The 25,616-nt window shown below is 38.3% G+C and overlaps 1 protein-coding gene across 1 annotated transcript in view; it reads left to right on the top strand.

Annotated features, from left to right (window-relative positions):
• TIMELESS (timeless circadian regulator) overlaps positions 1–25,616 on the top strand; it is a 254,574-nt gene that overhangs the window by 149,184 nt on the left and 79,774 nt on the right. Inside the window, 3 exon segments of the mRNA XM_053705509.1 lie at positions 8,328–8,535; positions 9,114–9,182; positions 11,018–11,136. Coding sequence (XP_053561484.1) covers positions 8,328–8,535; positions 9,114–9,182; positions 11,018–11,136 — 396 coding nt within the window.

The raw sequence follows: 25,616 nt of genomic DNA, 5'->3' as shown, positions 1-25,616 counted from the left end.
TATGTTTAGATACTGGTTTTTCACTGTCCACACTATTTATACCTTAAGTCAGGAGTTCAATGCTCTCTATTTACAGTGGATCACACATGGGCATATTTGCACTCATACTGTTACACAGTTTGGAGTATTACTTGTATCTGAACTATAAGTTACATAATTTGAAGTATTACCTGCATGAGTGCAATGCAATTGTAGAGTGTCTGAGTGCGACCAACAAAGTATTAGAAGTTGACAAGGCTCTTTGAGCTCAAGTTGTTTTACTCCTAGCACCCAGATCACCTATTACACAATGGCTGATACAAACTACACTGACCGCAAAGCAAAATTCAATTTACTTATGCAAGGTACTGGCTCGGGAGGTGAGTATCCTGACAATCTAAGCTCTTTATTTGTTCTAAGAGAGAGAAAAGAAGTTAAGGAACTGAAATTGTGGTGGGACATGGAATTTCTTAAACTATATATACAGGAAGAAAAAATCCCGAGGGGCCTCAGGATGAAGAAATATCCGGCCTATGCATCACAGCGTCCGGACTTCATGTCCGAGTGGAACAACACACTGAGCCAATGTTCACTCACTTTGATGAAACAACTTTTGAAAGATAAAGAAGAGGAGCACAATAAAACTTGTGCAGAATTATCAGAAATAAAAGAGAATTGTAAACAATTTGAAAGTGATAAAAAGTATAAGGACTATGAGGCTCAGCTGAAAACAACTATCAGCACACTGGATGACGAGCTGACAGAAACTAAGATGAAAAAATACAATCGAGACAGCAGAGATTACGAGTTGAATATTGTCTACAGCTGGAATGTAACCAGAACAAACGGAGGAATGAGGATAAAAAAGTGACCTTTTCCAGCTTTGAGGATGACACGGGTGATGAGAGTCCAAGGGCCTCCACTCCCATACAAGATAGAGATGATTCAGAGCCAGAGGAACCTTCTGTTAAACCGAAGAAAAATTCAAGTCATAAATCTATCACTGGACTGCTATCAAGAGGGAGCAGTAGCACCAAGGGGGAAAAACCACATACCTCAAAGAATGGGGCAATAACGGAAGAAGCAATGACCACCCCGGCTAGATACCCGAGTAGGAAACAAGTAAAAAATAAGAGTGCAAGTTATAGCAGTAACAAAAAATAACAACCAATGATAATTAGGGAAAACAGAAGTCTGACTACTCCGGTCAATCAGGAGAAGATCACAAGTCGAAAAGAGGTAATGGAAGATCTAAATGTGGTGAATCTATCATCTTTAGTATTGAGCAAGGCAGAAGAAGCAGTGCTTTCTAAAGGATTGGGATTTGCACCAAGCAGGAACTTTGACCTTTTCCAAACGTTAATAGACTTTAATAGGTTCACCCGTAAACTTACCTTAAAGAGACATTTTTCCCTAATGAGTACCCAGGATGGAGGAGAGACGGGCGATGATACTACAGAAGAATTCAATGGAACTGGCACGACTGGCGAACTAGTGGGAGCTAGCAATGGGGACATTAATATGGACTTTTTTGATTTTTCTGATCAATGTCATTCTGTTGACCTATTAAAATTAGAGAGTGAGAGTACAAGATTCAACACAAATGATCTCAAAATTCCTAAAATTAACTATAAAAATACCAATAAGAATTTCTATCCGATACAGATGAGAGGGGATTTGGTAGATGTATTTCAGGGTCTAGTAGAACAAGATCTTTACTTATTGGCTAAGGATGTAAATACTGAGTCTAGTAAGAAAAGAGGGTCTTCAATTAGTAACCTCACAATAAAGGAGCAGAAGGTACTAAAGAAATTGCAAAATAACAACAAGTTGGTCATATTAAATTCAGACAAGGGAGGGAGTGTAGTAGTGCAAAATAGGTCCCAATATACTCAGGAAGCATTAAGACAGTTGAGTGATGTAGAAACATATCGCAAAATCACATTTAATCCAATGATGAAGTTCACTCAAGATCTAGAAAGGTTTCTAAAATGCTATGTAGGGAAAGGCATCATTACACTACAAACAGCAGAAAGTTTGAAAGTAGACTTTCCAGTGACACCGGTTTTCAAACACCTGCCGAAAATACACAAGTCTATGATTGCTCCCCCAGGACGCCCAATTATTTCGGGAATTGGGTCACTGGGGGAGAAACTAGGAGCCTATGTTGACACTATACTCCAACCCATAGTCCAGATCACCCCTGCATATGTGAGGGACACGAAACATGTTTTACGATTACTAGACACTATAGATATAAGTGAGGGAGACGTCTTATTAACGGTAGACGTAGCCTCGCTGTATTCTTGCATCCCGCACTTTCAGGGACTACAGTCCTTGGAACAAATGTTAAAATTATATACTGACTTTGATGGCAGATTTATAGAGTTCGTATGTGAGGGGGTGAGATTTTTACTAACCCACAATTGCTTCTCATTTGAAGGAGAGTATTATGTTCAAAACCAAGGCACAGCCATGGGAGCGAAATTCGCTCCCTCATATGCGAATCTATACTTAACAAATTACGAACTTAATAAAATCTTCTGTGATGGTAACCCTTTTAAATCAAATATTAAAATGTACCGCAGATTTATCGATGACTTGATAATCATCTGGAGAGGGGGAGTAGAATTAATTGAAGAGTTCATGGCATATCTGAACCATAATGACCAGAATTTAAATTTCACTTACACTGTGTCAGACACTAGTATATCATTTTTAGATATTGAATTGGTATTAGATTTTGATTTGCAAAAGATCACTACATCAACTTTTAGAAAATCTACCTCAGGGAACACCATACTTCGGGCTGATTCCCATCATCCCGCCCATTTAAAGAGGGCTATCCCTAAGGGGCAATATATGCGTCTTAGACGAAATTGTACCCATTTAGATGTGTACAAGGAACAAGCTGCTTCATTATCTGAACGTCTTGTCATTAGAGGATATGACAGAACTATCCTCTCACAAACCAGTAAAGCAGTAGAAGTAATGAGTAGGGAAGAATTATTGAGGGACAGTAACAAGAACCGTAGGAAAGGGAATGCACAAAATCTTAATAAGTCAGAAGGCCCTATTACATTCACCACCAGCTATAGCAAGCAGTTTGAGCGAATTAATCGTATTATAAGAAAGTATATACCAGTTTTGGAGAAAGATATTCTCCTCCAAGAGGTGGTAAGGAAACAGGGAATCAGATGTGTCAGTAAAAGAGCTAAGACAATAGGTAATCATTTAACGAGGGATTTCTCAAAGAAACAGTTAACATGGCTACCAAGTCAGACTGGGTTCTTCAAGTGCAAAAGAATACCATGTAAAAGTTGTGATTTTGTCATAACAGGTGATTCTTTTAAATCTACTGTTACTGGTAAAACCTTCGAAATTAGACATAGAATGACTTGTCATTCTAATTTTGTGGTTTATTTAATCACATGCAATTTGTGCAATAAACAATATGTGGGTAGAACCACAAGATTGCTCAAAGATCGAATCCGAGAACACCTGTTATCCATTAAACAAGACCCTCCGAAAACTCCGATAGCAAAACATTTTGTGGCACACTTCAATACCATGGGAATACCGATTAATGATACTAATATAGGTACAGTGTTAGGGTTTCAAGGTATCGATACAGCTGTCAAAAGTGCTAAAGGAGGTGACAGAGTAGCTGCATTAAACAGGAAAGAGGCCTTTTGGATCTTCAATCTATCCACGGGAGTCCCACTTGGAATAAATAAAATTACAGATCTCAGATACTTTGTAGACTAATGTATTTAGATAAACGTAGTTTAGAAATAGTAAATGTGACCCATTAACCCACCACATATAACACCTGGATAGGGATTGCAGCAGATGTTGGTATAGCAATCTGCTGGTTCCGAGTCTTCAAATTTTAAACCCCCTGAGAGTACGACCCTCCATAACCATACTTTGTAGAAAGGAAGTTAGCAGATATACACAACCCTGAATATTTATAATGAGTCATACATAGTCTTATAAGGAGAAGCATTTTCTCTATTTAAACAGGATATTGATGCATAGGGGGTACATAATATATATAACAATTACCTCATTGGTATGACAAGATAGTTACTAACTATAATATTAATTCCATCGAGGAAATCTTAATCAACTTTAATCTCAATCATAATTCTATTAGTGAGTGGTCTAGTTACGTTAAAGTTAATATTTATTCACAATTATTAGTCAGTTCACTGTTTCAAAAGACACATTAGTCACATACTGTCATAGTTAGTATAGTAAGTGTTCATGATTCACAGAAGTTATTTACACACAATAATAATGAATACAATGATGTTATTTACACACAATAATAATGAATACAATGATAATAAGATATTGTTAAATTATTATTTTATTAATAATACTTTATGCACCGAGATCATCAAATGTTGTCACTATCTCTTCATTAATTTTCACAACCTTTATCAATTTTAATTAATTTTGTTTCATTTTTAGTCACAAGGATTAGGGCATAGAAGGAATTAGATTCTAAATAGAGTCAGTCACTATATTAATCATTAGCATATATAGACACGTAGTTCACATAATGTTAAGAAATATGCAAGAATTAAGATTAAAGGCCATATATTTATATCTAAGTTTACAATATTTGGGTGGCGTATTAGGTGGAGTAACGACTGGTATAACAACATATATAATACATACTACACTATATACATATACAAGTATACTGAGTTAAACCAGTCAAAAAGGACACTAAATAACTCCACTTCTTTAGAAATATTTGTAAAACAAAGTAGAATGTTATGAGATGAAATGTTAAACAAAACAAAAGAAACTAAGTAAAATAAAATACTTATAATTAGGCAGAAGCATACACAACTTGTAGTCACGTTTCATAAAAGGGGAATTTTTGGATATCTAAATATCCATACATATATATTTAATTATTATATGGTTCAGTTCTAGATTCTGGGAATTTCTTTTCCCTCTCAGTACTTGATTCAATAGGTTTGTGAAATACTATCAAGTAACATGAGAATAGACTTAGTTGTCAGGTAAGAAATAGTTTTTTTGGTTCAAATTTTATATATATATTTTTTTACATTTAGTGTGATGTTCCATATTAAAAATGTACATATCTATTGGTAACAAACTGTTACGTATTCGTCTTATCTGTTGTATTTGCGATAATATGCAACCATTAGCGGATGCCTTGTGGTCTTGTCGTAGACAGCTAACGGATCGACAGCGGCACTTGTGGATATAAGATCCATATACTAAAAGTGTACATTTGACTGTGAACCACCGTTGGCGCATGACCGCAATAGCTGGATACGATCAGACCAGGAATGCAGACAGCCGGATGTGATTAACCTAAGATAACAGGTGTGCTGCAACACAGGTGAGCATACGTAACAGGAAGTAATACATGTTTAAAAGAACCAAGTGTTTTACTGTGTGTAAGTCCCTGACGAAGTGCCTCCGGGCAGGAAACGCGTCGGACGTTTCATTTTTTGTGCTCCCTCCCGAGCTTGTATGTACCTGGGCTTCACCTTGACTTTCAATAAAGTCGGCCTTTATTTGCAATGTTTGCGGCTGTTTGTTTTTCCCTTGTAACGGATTTTCTTATCAGTATACAAGTGGAACAATACAATCACACCTGCATGTAGAGAATTGCCTTGTTAGGTCAGAAGTCCCAAGATCTGGGAAAAAATGCCATTCGTTATTTTCAAATTATTGAAAAGGATGAATCCCAATACTGGAGCCTTAAAGTGAGAACGGCTGTGGCTGCTGCTCAATTAACATGGGGAGAGCTGTGATACACCTCCTAAAAGAGCTGAAACAAGAAAAGAGAGCAAAAGCCACTGTAAGAGTAAAAGTATTTAATTGGGAGCCATATGTGTGCAATAAAAATAAAAACTTACAAAATGTTAAAATCAAACAGTCAATAAGATAATATCACCACAGTGTCCTCGACATCCCATTAATCAGATAGAATCTTGGACTCCCTCTGGTATTTGTGTTACCTATTGACCCCAGCTACGCACACAAATCTTGGCTATCCGCTTTCCCAGAGATTAGCTTGGCGTTCACACAACTGGCCAGCACAGAAGCAGACCAAGATTCTATCTGATTAATGGGATGTTGAGGACACTGTACTGTACGTTTTTATTTTTATTGCGCACATATGGCTCCCAATTAAATACTTCTACTCTTAGAGTGGCTTTTGCACTCTTTTCTTCTTTTCTCGTTTAGGCTCCAAGTTAGCAGTATGTGCTGCTCTAATCAAATTTGTCTAAGTGAAGTTTGGATGTTGGCTCTATTAGCTGATATTCAGTGGATTAACCAGCTCATTAACACGGCGTCAAAGTAAGTCGGCCATCTTGGCCGCAGCCGCCCCCCCCCCCCCCCCCCCCAATGTTTCTCTGCATATTCCACACTGAATGGAAGATTATTTCTGCCATTTTTTCATTATCTTGGCTCTACTTTGGGTAATACTTCCCAGGTGAGACACCCACTCTCTGAGGGCATGGACAGAAACTGACCACTCCCCCAACTATCTTCTTATAGGTAGCCTCTCTTTCTCTTCTCTCCTACTCCTTGTTCTGTCCAGCCTGTAAGGTGGACAGAGCAGGGGGGCTCACTCCAATTAAGAAGCTGGATTTAAAAGGTACCTCAAAGTGGGATTCCATTCCCTATATGTTCAGGCTTGTGGTTATATTATATGTGCTTTACCTCCATTTTTCGGTTTGTTTCTATGTGCGCCACCATCTTTGATGTCACCATAAGGGTAACATCTTATTCTCTTGGCTACAGCAGCAGGCTGAAACCTGTAAGACCATTTTGTAGAACCATATAACTCAATAGATCTTATTTCAAGCTCTTTATTTCTCTTGTATCTATGAAGGCTGCATTGGATCGGCTAGCTCCATATTAACACATATCTCCTTATGGTTTCATCCTGCACAATGAATGGGCCTGGCCATACCAAAGCTGTGCTGTCTTCAACAATTCAGAATGGCTAATCAACTTATTTTACGTAAAAAAGCAACTAGCAAATAAGTGAAATACTCTCCTTGGAGTGTTGCAACCTTGACTAGGATCTTTACTCCTGAAGCAATAAAGTATGGACGACAGAAAGGTGCACTCTTTTCCATGGGACTTTAAATCCATGCTGGGAAGCCGCTCGGTTCTACAATGTGCTATTATCTCCACAAACAGGAAAAGGGCTTTCAAACCTCAGGAGATCTTTTTTGTATACTTGAATGCTCTTGGAAAAGGTAGCTTTGACCGCTGAAACATATTGAGCTTTTTAACTGAGCTATATGTTGAAGGAGTTTTTCTTTACAAGAAATTCCTAACGGTTTTTCTGTAGAGCTGATATTTTTTTTTCTCTCCATTTAATCACCATTGAAAGCTGTGTCGTGTGAGTAGATTCCGTTTAGTGTGCCTACCTTTGTTTATAGTTTACACTATATTGGCCGTCTTTCCTCTAAAGGTTGTTGATGGTCTAAGAGCCTTTTTTCTGCTCGTGTAGATACTGTATTGATCAGCTTCCCAGCCTGGATGTTAAAACCTGTGGACAAAAGTGCACCGCTTTGTCTATCCATGTCTAATCAATTTAACAGATCCCTTGTCACTTGGAAGACTGTCTCCTTTCTTGGAATAATCCTCAATCCTTCCCTTATAACCGTTTCTCTTTTAATTTGCCTTTGCCACCTCCTAGCTTTCTGCTGCTTTAACTATTTTATCCATTTTATCCTATTTACCTTCCTACTGTTTTCTTTTTCAGTTCTGAGTCCAAACATATATATGTTTCACAATTTGTCACAACTAACACCAGTTGGTTTGGCTCGGGAGAGGTTTGGAATCACTGTTTTAGTGCAAGATATCCACTATCCTTCGCCTCCTTACTCATCCTCGGTTTAATGAAAGGGGAAATTTTAGATTTGTTTTTTTAGTCTATTGCCTTCTTCTCTAGGGCTTATGTAGAAGCTTATCTCCTTTTATATACTCTCCTTTAACTCACAGGTTTCTTTAAAGTCTTTTTCTTTACCTTACCCTTACATATATGTTCCTTTCCTTTTGCCATTAATCTTTATTATACCTATTCAGGGTCTTCCCATTTGGACCTTATCATGGTGGTGTTAGGCATAATGCGACAGGTGCCATCTCCTAAGGACTTGTTCTGTTTGCTTATTTATAATAGAACCCATACATGTAATCAAATGTACTATAAGCAACATTTTATTTATTTATTTATTCATTTATTTATTTTATTTGTGCACTTCTGAGTGAAGACCTCTGAAATTCTAGATATACTTCTTTAACACTTCTTTTTAAAACTCTTTGCTTTTCAGTCTGAAGAGGAGTTTCTTCGTGACTTGGGAATAGATGGAAAAGATAATGAAATGGAGGATTATGAGGAAGAGGAAGAAGATAATGAGACTGAAGAAGAATGGGAAGACACAAAGGTGGAGGAGAAAGCAAAGGAAAGGTCAGAGAAAAAGACAGACTATGCTGTAGATAAGAAGATACAACACATTGTGCGTACATTGGAACAGGAGGGTGAGTTGTTGATACGTATGTCCTTCAAACAAACAACCAACATGTTCTTAAACTCTTTAGTATCTTCTAGCTACTAGCCACCTGTCTATTAATGGGTGACTGGCTGAGAATTACCCTCTCAACCTGCATATATGGTGGCAAAAAAATAAAAATTAGAAGTTTCAGCTCAAGTGTCAACATCTGTGTTTTCAAAAATATTTTCTTGAATATAAATTGAGATTTCTGTACATTGGAGATGTATGTTAAGATATAATAGTGTTTTCGTACCATATGTAATACAATTTCTAAACCAGGATGTCATTTGATGTGAAGAGTACAATAATGTCATGTAATAAAGAGTTAATGTTTAATATACACTTGTCCTTGGAGATATGTCAATTTTCATCTTTAGTGCTGTTGTAGTTAATTTCTTCTAATTACTCCATAAACCTACAGGATAATCTTCGTATTGTAAGTTTACATGTTAAAATTATGGCCACTTAGCCTAATATATAATACATTTGCAAACTTTACTACCTGTAGTAGTAGCAAACAATGTCTACTTAGATTTTAATACTGTTTCACCATTTATTACCCAGGTTTATCTAGCCCCATAATTTGGCTCCAAAACTGTTTGAACCGCACTGCAGAAGACCGAGAAGAGGATGGTAAGTAACAAAAAATGAGTGCAAAAAGTGTTTGATTCAAGGACAAATACACTCTGAAGATTTTCACACACTGCAGAATGTGGTTTATTCAGTGCAAAACTGTATTGTAGTCTTTACTGACATTGATAAGTCCAAGGAATATTAAAACATTTTTAAATATTTTCTCTGCATCCATTAAGGTATTTTAAAATGTACTGATTTAACAGATTTTCCCTGAATAAAACTAATTTTTATGCTGATGGAGGCATGTCCCTCTCTACCAATAGAGATAGGAGGTCTCTACCCTTGTCAACCAGAGAGCAATCTGTCCTTTTAAATCAGTTTTGCTAAAATATGCAAACTTTGCACTCCCTCCTCCCCCAACATAAAAGTGCACATTATTACCTATTCCTTTTTTATTTAGGTTTAATATGATTTTTGGTCCTCAGTTAGCAAAGAACAGATTCTCTGCTTTTTTGTTTTTAAGGGCCTTATGATCTAAAGCGCTCTTATCTCAGATATCTCATCAGTATGGCTAGGTCGCTCAAAAAATTTCAGCTAGGTAAATTTTAGCTTGAGAGGCATTTATCTCACTAGTCTTCTTCCTCCTCTTCCTCCTCCTCCTTCCTCCTCTTCCTCCTCCTTCCTCCTCTTCCTCCTCCTTCCTCCTCTTCCTCCTCCTCATCTGCAACCTGTAGACAGTCTGTATACGAAGTATGGAGCCGTTTGTAAGTAGTGCTTTCAGTGCTATGAAGTATATAATGCTTCTTATGCTGGCTCTGTAGTTTTCCTCTGTTTTATCTGTTGCCTGGGCTGAGGGACAAGTGTTAATGCCTCCCTAGTTTGCTACCATCTTTAAAAATACAACTTTTTGATACCAAAAAAGGAGCACAATACACACATGTTGTTTTTCGGGGAGGGGGTTCTCCTGGAATTAATATATAAGAAATAGATGTTAGGTAATAAGTAGCTTACCAGTTAGCCAGTAAAGTATCCCCTTTATACAGTTTTTTTTTTCTTCTTGTTACAACATAGTTTGTCTCCTTGTTTAATATGTATCCCTATACCTTTTGTTTACATTTGCTTCCTTGTGGAGTATGAGGTTAGCTTGATCTTATTTTTGTAGTTTTTTACTTTTACATGCCTGTTCATTTATGTATTTTACATTTATAAAAACAAATCAAAAGAAGGCACCTTCTTTTGATTTGTTTTTTTATAGGACCCTAGAGAAGTGAAAGGCCATTTCACACTAGAATAGCTGCTTTTCTTTATCCCATTTATCCTTTGGATTCTGATTCTCCTACATCAACCCGTTTGGGGAACATATGGGAACGTTTGGCTATCTATGTGAACAAACCCTATTGTGACTTTTTATCTTTGGTTATTTACCATATATACAAGTCTGTATTTGTCACAAACTGGACATTTCCATTTCCATGTGTTTTTGCTTTGTTATTATTGAGACGTGCATTAGGATATATGCAAACAAGTGTGTACAGTTTTTTTTTTAATATTTGGTATAGTGTTCACAGTAATATTTTCAAGCATTAATACACTCTTGTTTAGGCGCACCTATAATCTTTCCTTACGGTAAGTATTTATTTTATAATTTTACATTTATCTTTGTTATTAAGCTGCACATATAATGCAGAAATGAAATAAAGTACTGGCATGACTGAATATTAACGTCATAGCTTAAAAATTATTACAGTAAAAAAAAAAACTTCTGCATTAATCCCTGCCAAAAAGACATACAACAATGCTTAAACACCCTATATAACATGTTACAATCACACTTAAATTCAGCTTCTATTTGGATTGTATGGCTTATTCTGCTGTTTCTTGTCAATTACCAGGATCTTCTCAGTCTGTTCCCCTTGTGCCTTTAACTGAGGACAATGAGGATGCGATGGAAATGAAAACATTCCAAACGCTGTTAAAAAAGTTGGGTATTAGACCACCAGCTAATGAGCAGGTAAGAGTAGCCGGTGGTTATTGCAGGTATCATTTTAAAACATGTTGAGGTTGAGATAGATATATATATATATATATATATATATATATATATATATATATATATATATATATATATATATATATATATATATATATATATATATATATATATATATATATATATATATATAGATATATATATATATATAGTGTGTGTGTGTGTTTACGTACATGTAAAATATAAATACAAAAATAAAATCATTAATGTGGCCTGTGCAAACATTTGGGTTTTCTTCCTGTCCATACTTAGTAATACAGCCTTTGGCAGAATTTACAGTAGTAGTAGTAATTTCTTTCATGTAAGTGGCAAGAGTCCATGAGCTACTGACATATGGGATATACATTCTTACCAGGAGGGGGCAAAGTTTCCCAAACCTCAAATGCCTATAAATACACCTCCCACCTCACTCATACCTCAGTTTTACAAACTTTGCCTCCTGTGGAGGTGGTGAAGCAATATGTGCTTGATTTCTTTTACAAGATATGACGAGTCCACGGATTTCATCCTTACTTATGGGATTACGCCTCCTGGTCAGCTGGAAGTGGCAAAGAGCACCACAGCAGAGCTGTATATATAGCTCCTCCCACTCCAGTCATTCTCTTTGCCTGTGTTAGTGATAGGAAGAGGTAAAGTGAGGTGTTAGTTTAGATTCTTCAATCAAGAAGTTTTTTTATTTTAAAATGGTGCCAGTGAGTACTATTTTTCTCAGGGAGAAATAGTCAGTCTATAACTTCCCAAGAGGAGTGGAGACATTTTATTTTTCTGCCCTGATGTTGATGATCTTAGCAAACGTTATCTAAGATCCATGCTGGTTCCCACAGAGCAGTTGAAGGTAGTGTAAAGAAACATCTTCAGTGTGGAGAACTGTGTTATGCTACAAGCAGCATTGAGGTATGTTCAGTCATTTGTTTCTGCGGAGACTTAATACATCAGAACAGGCTGACATTATTCCCTAACTGGGGAGGGGTAATCAGTATGCACTATAGGAGAAATGGTGTACCTGGAATTCCCTTTTATTTTACTTATTTAAAAGTGTGTTGGTGTTTCACTTTAAATTTCATGTGTGGGCTGACGCTGGGAGCTGCGGTTGCTGGCTGCTGTTATGATGCGGTTATAACTGGCTTGGCAGGAGACAATATCTCTAATATGCGCTTATTGTGTTGAGTGTGTATAAGAGGGGCACATGGCTTTAATATAAATTGGAACCGACATGTTATTTTTTTCTACCCATGCGGGTCTTGGTAAGGCTAAGAGTTACGCCCACGGTGGACGGGGCCTATTTTCGCGCGCTCAGCCTCGCAGTGTCTTTTCCAGATCGGCAGTAAGGTTCTGAGGCTCCGGTGGGGCCTAGCTCAGTTTTGTACTCGTAGGGTACAAAGACACTTGAGACCGTTTTCTTCAGTGTGATCTGCGGGGAGGTAGGCGCCGCAGCAGAACTGTAGCGAGGTGCAGGGGCCGGAATTGATATAAATTAATAAAACTGATAAAATTGTTATATAATTGATATATACCATATCCTAACAAGTGGTGCTATTTTGGGCACATAAGGGCATTTTTTATTGCTGCAAACGTTGTTTTGTCTGATAACAGAAAAATTGTTGCGCTTTTATTATATAACCCCTTAATGACCACAGCACTTTTCCATTTTCTGACCGTTTGGGACCAAGGCTATTTTTACATTTCTGCAGTGTTTGTGTTTAGCTGTAATTTTACTCTTACTCATTTACTGTACCCACACATATTAAATACCGTTTTTCTCGCCATTAAATGGACTTTCTAAAGATACCATTATTTTCATCATATCTTATAATTTACTATAAAAAAATATAAAATATGAGGAAAAAATGGAAAAAAACACACTTTTTCTAACTTTGACCCCCAAAATCTGTTACACATCTGCAACCACCAAAAAACACTCATGCTAAATAGTTTCCAAATTTTGTCCTGAGTTTAGAAATACCCAATGTTTACATGTTCTTTGCTTTTTTTTGCAAGTTATAGGGCAATAAATACAAGAAGCACTTTGCTATTTCCAAACCACTTTTTTTCAAACTTAGCGCTAGTTACATTGGAACACTGATATCTTCCAGGAATCCCTAAATATCCCTTGACATGTATATATTTTTTTTTAGAAGACATCCCAAAGTATTGATCTAGGCCCATTTTGGTATATTTAATGCCACCATTTCACCGCCAAATGCGATCAAATAAAAAAAATTGTTCACTTTTTCACACATTTTGTTACAAACTTTAGGTTTCTCACTGAATTTATTTACAAACAGCTCGTGCAATTATGGCACAAATGGTTGTAAATGCTTCTCTGCAATCCCCTTTTTTCATAAATAGCAGACATATATGGATTTGGTGTTGCTTTTTGGTAATTAGAAGGCCGCTAAATGCCACTGCGCACCACACGTGTATTATGCCCAGCAATGAAGGGGTTAATTAGGGAGCTTGTAGGGTTAATTTTAGCTTTATTGTAGTGTAGTAGACAACCCTAAGTATTGATCTAGGCCCATTTTGGTATATTTCATGCCACCATTTCAACGCCAAATGCGATTAAATTAAAAAAAAAAGTAAAATTTTTCACAATTTTAGGTTTCTCACTGAAATCATTTACAAACAGCTTGTGCAATTATGGCACAAATGGTTGTAAATGCTTCTCTGGGATCCCCTTTGTTGAGAAATAGCAGACATACATGGCTTTGGCGTTGCTTTTTGGTAATTAGAAGGCCGCTAAATGCCGCTGCGCATCACACGTGTATTATGGCTAGCAGTGAAGGGGTTAATTAGGTAGCATGTAGGGAGCTTGCAGGGTTAATTTTAGCTTTAGTGTAGAGATCAGCCTCCCACCTGACACATTACACCCCCTGATCCCTCCCAAACAGCTCTCTTCCCTCCCCCACCCCACAATTGTCCCCGCCATGTTAAGTACTGGCAGAAAGTCTGCCAGTACTAAAAAAAAAAAGCTATCCTTGATAAAACATAAATAAAAAAAAAAGGCATATTTACATATGCTGCTCTGGAGGATCCCCCCTTAGCCCCCAACCTCCCTGATACCCCCCCAAACAGCTCTTTACCCATCCCCCTCTAATCTTATTAGTAGCCATCTTTGGTACTGTCTGCCAGTACCCAGTTTATAGTAAAACATTGTTTTATTATTTTTTTAAAATAATTTTCTGTAGTGTAGCTTGCCCCCCCCAAAAGACCAACCCACCACCCCTCCCAGATCTCTTAGATCGATATATATATATATATATATATATATATATTTGGCAATCACTGCCACTTTTCTCCCATAAATTTTCTGTAGTGTAGCGGTTCCCACCCGCTTCCTACCCCCCCCCCCACCCGGCGTTCCCGCCCACGATCCCGCCCCCCTCCACATCATACGGCCCATCGATGGCCGCCCACCCGCCTCCCAGACTGGCTCCCACCCACCAACGAAACCGGCCATCGATGTCCGGTACAGAGAGGGCCACAGAGTGGCTCTCTCTGCATCGGATGGCCAAGGGGGGTTATTGCAGGATGCCTCGATGTTGAGGCATCACTGCAATAACCGGAAAGCAGCTGGAAGCGAGCAGGATCGCTTCCAGCTGCTTTCCAGACCAAGGACGTACGCCACACGTCCTCGGTCATTAACTGTATTTTTTTTGAGGACGTGTGGCGTACGTCCTTGGTCGTTAAGGGGTTAAAGGCGCAGTACACTTTTTGGTTCAAACATTTTTTTGTATATATTTTGACTTCAGAGTTCAATATATCAAGTAAAGAATGACTATTATTGCTAGTCGTCTGTTTAACATGTCTGAACTTCAGGAAAGTACATGTTCTATGTGTTTGGATGCCAATGTGGAACCCCCTCTTACTTTTTGTCCCTCATGTACTGAAAGGGCCTTACAATGTAAAGAACAGATTTTCTTTAATGCAAATATGTCTAAGGATGATTCTCAGACTGAGGAGAATCAGGGTATGCCGCTACTTTCTCTTCAAGCGTCACAACCTTTAACGCCCACCCAAGTGACGCCGTGTTCTTCAACCGCGTCTACTTCATTTACACTGCAGGATATGGCTGCAGTTATGTCATCTACCCTTACAGACGTTTTGTCTAAGTTGCCAGTATTGCAGGGCAAACGCAGCAGGACAGAGGCCACTGATCCCTGTGACTTCTGATGCTTTGATGGCTATTTCCGATGCACCCTCACAGGGATCTGAATTGGGGGTCAGGGAACTTCTGTCTGAGGGGGAACTTTCCGACTCGGGAAGTGTGTTGCCTCAGGCGGACTCGGACGTAATGTCATTTAGATTTAAGCTTGAACACCTCCGCCTGTTGCTTCGGGAGGTTTTAGCGACTCTGGATCACTGTGACTCTATTGTGGTTCCACCAGAGAAATTGTGTAAGATGGACAAATATTTAGAAGTGCCTGCTTACTCTGATGTTTTTCCGGTTCCTAAGAGAATTTCGGAAATTATTACGCGGGAATGGGAAAACCGGGTATCCCGTTCTCACCTTCTCCTAATTTTAAGAAAATGGATCCCATAGCTGACTCTGTCTGGGACTCTTGGCAGACAGTCCCTTAGGTGGAGGGAGCTATATCTACCCTGGCTAAGCATACTGCTATTCCTATTGAGGACAGTTGTGCATTTATAGACCCTATGGATAAAAAATTGGAGGGTCTTCTAAAAAAGTTATTTATTCATCAGGGTTTTCTGTTACAACTGAAGGCCTGCATTGTGCCAGTAACAACTTCGGCGGCCTTCTGGTTTGACGCCTTAGAGTCTCTTAAGACTGAGACTCCTTTAGAGGAAATTTTAGATAGAATTAAGGCTCTTAAGCTGGCTAATTCTTTTATTACGGACGCCGCCTTTCAGATTGCCAAGTTGGCGGCTAAGAATGCTGGATTTGCCATTTTAGTGCGTAGAGCGTTATGATTAAATTCTTGGTCTGCTGATGTGTCATCTAAGTCAAAGTTTTTGGCTATTCCTTTCAAAGGGAAAATCCTATTCGAGCCTGACTTGAAAGAAATCATTTCTGACATTACGGGAGGTAAGGGTCATCTCCTACCTCAGGATAAAGCAGCTAAACTGAGGGGTAAACAAAATAATTTTTGTTCCTTTTAGAACTTCAAAGGAGTCCCCGCTTCTTCTTCCGCTAAACAGGAAGGGAATTTTGCTCAAGCCAAGGCCTTCTGGAGACCCAACCAGGCTTGGAACAAAGGTACACAAACAAAACTGAAAAGCAAAGGGGCGCTTACGTTCCTGGAGACTGTCCGATGTGTGTAGAAGCCAGTTGCTCTCTTGAGCCGGAAATTAAACCAACAAATTAACGTGTTGTAGATGGAGTGAAGTTCTCCTTCCTGGGTTGCTATGACGGTGGACGCTGCCTGCAGTATGGGGATGTGTGTTCGCCAATCACATCCAGAGAGGAACAAGCTGAAAAAAGAAAGCAGACACAGGCGCAGCCCGATTCAAGTGCAACAAATTTTATTAGGGGTAAGTGCACATAGACAAATGGCTACTTACAAGATAAAAAAGATAAAACAGCATGTAAAAAGGCTTGATATCCAGACTGTGTTTCAATAATGTAGTGAAAGATATCCTCTGCACAAAATTACAGCCCAATTGTTTCGAGAAACCAAATGTGGCAGATAGCTGATGCATAACCTTCCGTGTGACAGGATAGATGCCAGCAGTTGAACTGGAACCAAAGTCCAGCGGTGTTAGAGTCTCTACGTGTTTCGTCTGAGAACGCTCAGACCTTTTCAAGAGAAAAAGTAAAAGTAACAAGGAAGAGGCTCCTAAAGGGTTTTTAAAGGAACCAATGAATGCAAAGTTAGGTAATTAGCCAATCAATGCCCAAATGTGCTCAATTGATGAACTTTGGATTCAAGAACATACGTTTGTCTGATAATTACATTGTTTCTTAAAACAGTAACATCATAAAAGAATATATATAAAAAAAAACACTCCTCAGTATAAACATATTTAGAGTGATCTAAAATGACACCTGTAAACAGTGTTAACAACTAATTTAAGAATAATATATTAAACTCTTTGTTTTTAAGGAATTAAAAATATTGAAAATATTGAGGATACTAAAAATGTTTGTCTCCTCAAAACCTACAATTAATAAAAATATGATGTAGAATTATGAATTAATACCCATAGTGAGACAACAAATATGCTATAAAAATACAGGGAGTGCAGAATAATTAGGCAAATGAGTATTTTGACCACATCATCCTCTTTATGCATGTTGTCTTACTCCAAGCTGTATAGGCTCGAAAGCCTACTACCAATTAAGCATATTAGGTGATGTGCATCTCTGTAATGAGAAGGGGTGTGGTTTAATGACATCAACACCCTATATCACTTGCCACCAGTTTGGCCATATTTCAGAGCTGCAACATCACTGGAGTGCCCAAAAGCACAAGGTGTGCAATACTCAGAGACATGGCCAAGGTAAGAAAGGCTGAAAGACGACCACCACTGAACAAGACACACAAGCTGAAACGTCAAGACTGGGCCAAGAAATATCTCAAGACTGATTTTTCTAAGGTTTTATGGACTGATGAAATGAGAGTGAGTCTTGATGGGCCAGATGGATGGGCCCGTGGCTGGATTGGTAAAGGGCAGAGAGCTCCAGTCCGACTCAGACGCCAGCAAGGTGGAGGTGGAGTACTGGTTTGGGCTGGTATCATCAAAGATGAGCTTGTGGGGCCTTTTCGGGTTGAGGATGGAGTCAAGCTCAACTCCCAGTCCTACTGCCAGTTTTTGGAAGACACCTTCTTCAAGCAGTGGTACAGGAAGAAGTCTGCATCCTTCAAGAAAAACATGATTTTCATGCAGGACAATGCTCCATCACACGCGTCCAAGTACTCCACAGCGTGGCTGGCAAGAAAGGGTATAAAAGAAGAAAATCTTATGACATGGCCTCCTTGTTCACCTGATCTGAACCCCATTGAGAACCTGTGGTCCATCATCAAATGTGAGATTTACAAGGAGGGAAAACAGTACACCTCTCTGAACAGTGTCTGGGAGGCTGTGGTTGCTGCTGCACGCAATGTTGATGGTGAACAGATCAAAACACTGACAGAATCCATGGATGGCAGGCTTTTGAGTGTCCTTGCAAAGAAAGGTGGCTATATTGGTCACTGATTTGTTTTTGTTTTGTTTTTGAATGTCAGAAATGTATATTTGTGAATGTTGAGATGTTATATTGGTTTCACTTGTAAAAATAAATAATTGAAATGGGTATATATTTGTTTTTTGTTAAGTTGCCTAATAATTATGCACAGGAATAGTCACCTGCACACACAGATATCCCCCTAAAATAGCTATAACTAAAAACAAACTAAAAACTACTTCCAAAACTATTCAGCTTTGATATTAATGAGTTTTTTGGGTTCATTGAGAACATGGTTGTTGTTCAATAATAAAATTAATCCTCAAAAATACAACTTGCCTAATAATTCTGCACTCCCTGTATAAAAATACAATTCAGAATTAAACATCAGAAATTCAAAAGACACATAAAATACAAAAAACACCAATTGCATCAAATACTATACCTGTCCTGACTTTATCAATAAATTACAAAGCGAGGATACAAGTTTAAATGTATATATATTGTCACAGGTAAATGGGTAAGCTGTCTATTGACAAAAATTAATAAATGACTACATAAATGCTTGTAGGTCAAGTTCTAAATTTAACCCTGCTGGATGCATGGCGTCTAATTGATAAATCCACCATGATTCTCTGCGTCTAAGTGTTAGCAGTCTATTTGAAAATTTATTAGGGGGTATCCAGTCTATGACCTGAATTTTTAGACTTGAGGGGTTAGAATTATGAAAAAGTTTAAAGTGTTCTGGCACACTATGTGTAATTAAACCATTTTTTATATTATTGACATGTTCTCCTAGTCTAGTGCGGATATTCCTTTTTGTTCTTCCTATGTAGATTAAATTACAACTGCAGCTCAACAGGTATATTACAAAAGTGGTGCTACAGTTACTTCTAAATTTTTGCTTAAATACTTTGTTTCCCCCTGAATTAGTGAATGTGGCCTCCCTATTTACATATTTACACATACCACATTTAGGTGCCCCACATTTGTAAGTGCCAGGTTTTTGTTGTAAACAATGTATTTTATCTTTGGTATTTTGTTGTTTCACTGTATCTCGCAGTTTGGTGGGTGCTAAAATATTTTTAAAATCAGTGTTTTTTCTAAAGGTGACCAAAGGGTTGGTCTGGTAAACTGCCGCCCAATACGGGATCAGCCTTTAGAACTCCCCAATGTTTCCTCAAAATGTTTTGGATTTCTCTTGAGCCCTGACTGTAAGTCGTGATGAATCTAACATTATTTTGTGTATTCTGTTGTCTTCTTGTTTTAGGGCAGCGGACAAGGGAGGTGGGGTGGTGATACAAAATCGGGAAGACTATTTAGCAGAGGCCTTTAACATCTTAAATGATCAAAGTACATATAAGAAACTTAACTTTGACCCCACTCTTAAGTTCAAGAAGGAACTTAATATTATCCTTAAAGAAGCAAAAAACAACAATATTCTTAATAATGATGAATTTCATTTTTTAACTGAAAATTATCTCACCATACCCACCTTTTACCACCTACCTAAGGTGCACAAGACCTTAGTATCCCTGCCCGGTAGGCCCATAATTTCTGGGATTGGGTCACTAACTAACAACTTGTCAGTCTACATTGACCATTATTTACAGCCCGTAGTACAGTCTACTAAAGCGTATCTTAGGGATACCATACATACAATTAATACATTTGGAGGCTTAGACTGGTCTAATGAGTTTTTGTGGGTTTCTTGCGATGTATCGTCGCTATGTACATGCATTCCGCACGATAAAGGTATCAGAGCAATTAAGGAAATACAGGTATACCCCGCTCATACAGCGGGTTAGGGACCGGAGCCCCGCTGTAAAGTGAAAACCGCCTTAAAGTGAAACAAGGTGGTTTTAGCTTTATTTTCACTTGCCAGTGTGTTTAAAAACTTGAAAACATATTTGAACTAACTTATATTAGGGGTGCAATAGTGCTATGTTTAGTTTAACAGTAGCACAGCACAATATTCAATTATTATTCAATAAATACTGTGCCTGTAATATAGTGACAATTACTGTAGTAAAATTTGCCAGACTATAACACTGAGACACAGATTGTACTGTAATGCTGTAAACAGAGTGAACTGCGCATAACAAAATGGTGCCAGTCACTTTTCTCGCAATCTCACTAAGATTACAGCGCTGTTTCAAAATCCTTGGAGGTTGAACTGTAGCTTCACAAAGCGCTGTATTAGCAAAGCGCTGTAAAGTGAGGTATACGTGTACTTAGTAAAGATTTTTCATCACAACAACACCTAGAATTTATTTTAACAGGGATCAATTTTATACTTTCACACAATTATTTTATATTTGAGAAGCAGTTTTATAGACAAATACAGGGTACTGCGATGGGGACCACATTTGCCCCATCGTATGCAAATCTTTATATGCACAATTTTGAGGAGAATCATATTTGGTCCAATAATCCATATAACAATCATCTAATCCGTTATTTTAGATATATTGATGATGTCATCATCATATGGCGAGGAAATGAAACATCTAGTCAAGAATTCGAGTATATGAATACAAATAACTATAATCTTAAATTTACATAAAAAATAGACAAGAAACAGATTGAGTTTCTCGACTTGGTCTTATATGTAGATGACAACAGAGTAGCAGTAAAAAACTTTAGGAAGCAAACTGACAAGAATGGGTTCCTTAATGCAAGTAGTGGTCACTTACCCAGGTGGAAAACCAACATCCCCCTGGGTCAATACCAAAGAGTGAAAAGGAATTGTACTAAATTAAGCGATTATAAGCAGGAAGTTGCAATATTAGACTCTAGATTCATTGAGAAAGGCTATCAAGTCAAAACCCTGGAACAGGCAAAAGAAAAGGTTTCACTAATGGATAGAAAATCCCTTTTATAACCTACTGAAAAATCTAAAACAAGAAGACAACAGAATACACAAAATAATGTTAGATTCATCACGACTTACAGTCAGGGCTCAAGAGAAATCCAAAACATTTTGAGGAAACATTGGGGAGTTCTAAAGGCTGATCCCGTATTAGGCGGCAGTTTACCAGATCAACCTTTGGTCACCTTTAGAAAAAACACTGATTTTAAAAATATTTTAGCACCCACCAAACTGCGAGATACAGTGAAACAACAAAATACCAAAGATAAAATACATTGGTTACAACAAAAACCTGGCACTTACAAATGTGGGGCACCTAAATGTGGTATGTGTAAATATGTAAATTACACATAGTGTGCCAGAACACTTTAAACTTTTTCATAATTCTAACCCCTCAAGTCTAAAAATTCAGGTCATAGACTGGATACCCCCTAATAAATTTTCAAATAGACTGCTAACACTTAGACGCAGAGAATCATGGTGGATTTATCAATTAGACGCCATGCATCCAGCAGGGTTAAATTTAGAACTTGACCTACAAGCATTTATGTAGTCATTTATTAATTTTTGTCAATAGACAGCTTACCCATTTACCTGTGACAATATATATACATTTAAACTTGTATCCTCGCTTTGTAATTTATTGATAAAGTCAGGACAGGTATAGTATTTGATGCAATTGGTGTTTTTTGTATTTTATGTGTCTTTTGAATTTCTGATGTTTAATTCTGAATTGTATTTTTATATTTTTATAGCATATTTGTTGTCTCACTATGGGTATTAATTCATAATTCTACATCATATTTTTATTAATTGTAGGTTTTGAGGAGACAAACATTTTTAGTATCCTCAATATTTTTAATTCCTTAAAAACAAAGAGTTTGATATATTATTCTTAAATTAGTTTTTAACACTGTTTACAGGTGTCATTTTAGATCACTCTAAATATGTTTATACTGAGGAGTGTTTTTTTTTTATATATATTCTTTTATGATGTTACTGTTGTAAGAAACAATGTAATTATCAGACAAACATATGTTCTTGAATCCAAAGTTCATCAATTGAGCACATTTGGGCATTGATTGGCTAATTACCTAACTTTGCATTCATTGGTTCCTTTAAAAAGCCGGTAGGAGCCTCTTCCTTGTTACTTTTACTTTTTCTTTTGAAAAAGTCTGAGCATTCTCAGACGAAACGCCGCTGGACTTTGGTTCCAGTTCAACTGCTGGCATCTATCCTGTGACACACGGAAGGTTATCCATCAGCTGTCTGCCACATTTGGTTTCTCGAAAAACAATTGGGCTGTAATTTTGTGCAGAGGATATCTTTCACTACATTATTGAAACACAGTCTGGATATCAAGCCTTTTTACGTGCTGTTTTATCTTTTTTATCTTGTAAGTAGCCATTTGTCTATGTGCACTTACCCCTAATAAAATTTGTTGCACTTGAATCGGGCTGCGCCTGTGTCTGCTTTCTATTTTCAGCTTGGAACAAAGGTAACAACCCAAGAAGCCCACTGCTGCTCCCAAGACAGCATGAAGGGGCAGCCCCTGATCCGGGACCAGTTCTAGTAGGGGGCAGACTTTCTCTCTTTACCCAGGCTTGGGTAAGAGATGTTCAGGACCCCTGGACACGGGAAATCGTGTCCCAAGGGTATCAACTGGAGTAAAAAAATTCTCTCCCAATGGGGAGGTTTCTTCTTTCACGATTGTCTGTAGACCAGATAAAAAGAGAGGCGCTCTTACGTTGTGTAAAAGACCTCTCTACTATGGGAGTAATTCGTCCCGTTCCAATACTGGAACAGGGGCAGGGGTTTTACTCTAATCTTTTCGTGGTTCCCAAAAAAGGTTTCCCTTCTTGGGAACTCTGATAGATTCCATATTCATGAAAATTTTCTTAACAGAAGTCAGAAAGTTAAAGATTCTGAATACATTCCGAGCCCTTCAGTCCAATCCTCGGCCATCATAAGATTATCTGTCGTCAATCTACATCCCAGGAGTGGACAACTGGGAAGCAGACTTTTTAAGCAGACAGATGTTTCATACGGGGGAGTGGGAACTCCATCCGGAGGTCTTTGCCACCCTGATTCTCAGATAGGGCAGAACGGAATTGGATCTGATGGCATCTCGTCAGAATGCCAAACTCCCAAGATACAGATCCAGGTCAAGGGATCCGAAGGGCTAACTGATAGATGCCTTGGCAGTGCCTTGGTCGTTCAACCTAGCTTATGTGTTTCCACCGTTTGCTCTCCTTCCCCGGGTGATCGCACGGATCAAACAGGAGAGGGCTTCAGTAATTCAAATCGCGCCTGCGTGGCCTCGCAGGACTTGGCATGCCGATCTAGTGGACATGTCCTCTTTGCCGCCGTTGAAGCTTCCATTGAGGCAGGAACTTCTCATTCAGGGACCCTTCCAACATCCGAATCTAGTTTCTCTGCAGCTGACTGCTTGGAGATTGAACGCTTGATTTTATCTAAGCGGGGGTTCTCTGATTCGGTCATTGATACTTTGATTCAGGCACGTAAGCCTGTTACTAGAAAGATCTACCATAAGATATGGTGTAAATATCTTTATTGGTGCGAATCCAAGGGCTACTCATGGACTAGAGTAAGGATTCCCAGGATTCTATCTTTTCTCCAAGAAGGATTGGAGAAAGGGTTATCAGCTAGTTCCTTAAAGGGACAAATCTCTGCTTTGTCGATTTTACTACACAAACGTTTGGCAGATGTTCCACACGTTCAGTCTTTTTGTCAGGCTCTGACCAGAATCAAGCCTGTGTTTAGAGCAATTGCTCCACCCTGGAGTTTGAATTTAGTTCTTAATGTTCTTCAAGGGGTTCCGTTTGAACCCATGCATTCCATAGATATTAAGTTGTTATCTTGGAAGGTTTTATTTTTGGTTGCTATTTCTTCTGCTCATAGAGTTTCTGAGCTTTCAGTGTTACAATGTGACTCGCCTTATCTTATCTTCCATTCTGATTAGGTGGTTTTACGTACCAAACCTGGTTTCCTTCCTAAGTTTGTTTCAAATAAGAATATTAATCAGGAAATTGTTATTCCTTCATTATGTCCTAATCCTCCTCCTAAGAAGGAGCGTCTATTGCATAACTTGGACGTGGTCCGTGCCCTGAAGTTTTGCTTGCAGACGACTAAGGAATTTCGTCAATCATCTTCATTATTGGTTGTTTTTTTCTGGAAAGCGTAAGTGCCAGAAAGCTACGGCTACCTCTCTTTCTTTTTGGCTGAGTATCATCCGTCTGGCATATGAGACTGCTGGACAGCAGCCTCCTGAAAGAATTACGGCTCATTCTACTAGGGCTGTGGCTTCCTCATGGGCATTTAAAAACGATGCTTCTGTTGAACAGATTTGCAAGGCTGCAACTTGGTCGTCTCTTCACACTTTTTCCAAATTTTCCAAATTTGATACTTTTGTTTCTTCTGAGGCTGGTTTTGGGAGAAAGGTTCTTCAAGCAGTGGTGCCTTCTGTTTAGGTTCCTGTCTTGTCCCTCCCTTTCACCCGTGTCCTATAGCTTTGGTATTGTATCCCATAAATAAGGATGAAATCCGTGGACTCGTCATATCTTGTAAAAGAAAAGGAAATTTATGCTTACCTGATAAATTTATTTCTTTTACGATATGACGAGTCCACGGCCCACCCTGTCATTTCTAAGACAGGTATTTACTTGTTTTTTGTTACACTTCAGTCACCTCTGCACCTTTGGCTTTTCCTTTCTCTTCCTAACTTCGGTCGAATGACTGAAGTGGGAGGGAAGGGAGGAGCTATATATACAGCTCTGCTGTGGTGCTTTTTGCCACTTCCTGCTGACCAGGAAGCGTAATCCCATAAGTAAGGATGAAATCTGTGGACTCGTCATATCGTAAAAGAAATACATTTATCAGGTAAGCATAAATTTCCTTTTTTTCATTCCTTTCATCTGTATAGAGAACTGAAAACCTCTCATTCCCCTAAGGCCTCTGGCTCTATTTGGAGACCATCTCCGAATTAGAATAAATTCAAGCCTTATAAGGAACCAATTCCGGCTCCTGTGTCTGCATGAAGGTGCGGCCCTCAATTCAGTTCTTCTGGTGAGGGGCGGATTGTTATTTCAAGACATTTGGACAGATTCAGTCAGGGCCGGACTGGAACCAAAAAGTGACCCAGCCATTTTAGGGCAAAGAGGCCAACTCCCCCTCCTCATTTCTTATTTAACCGTATGCCAAACATAGTATATGTCACATAACCCACATTCAGCTTTAGCTATAAAGGGCACAAAGTATATTTCACATAACCCACATTCAGCTGTAGGGACACTAAACCCTTTTTTATGATTCAGATAGAGCATGCAATTTTAAAGCAACTTTCTAATTTACTCCTATTAACAAAATGTCCTTGTTCTCTTGATATCTTTATTTGAAAAAGCAGGAATGTAAACTTATGAGCCA

This window comes from Bombina bombina, chromosome 3, assembly GCF_027579735.1.
Source record: "Bombina bombina isolate aBomBom1 chromosome 3, aBomBom1.pri, whole genome shotgun sequence".
In the NCBI taxonomy this organism is placed as follows: domain Eukaryota; kingdom Metazoa; phylum Chordata; class Amphibia; order Anura; family Bombinatoridae; genus Bombina; species Bombina bombina.
This window is presented reverse-complemented; position numbering and strand designations above follow the sequence as displayed.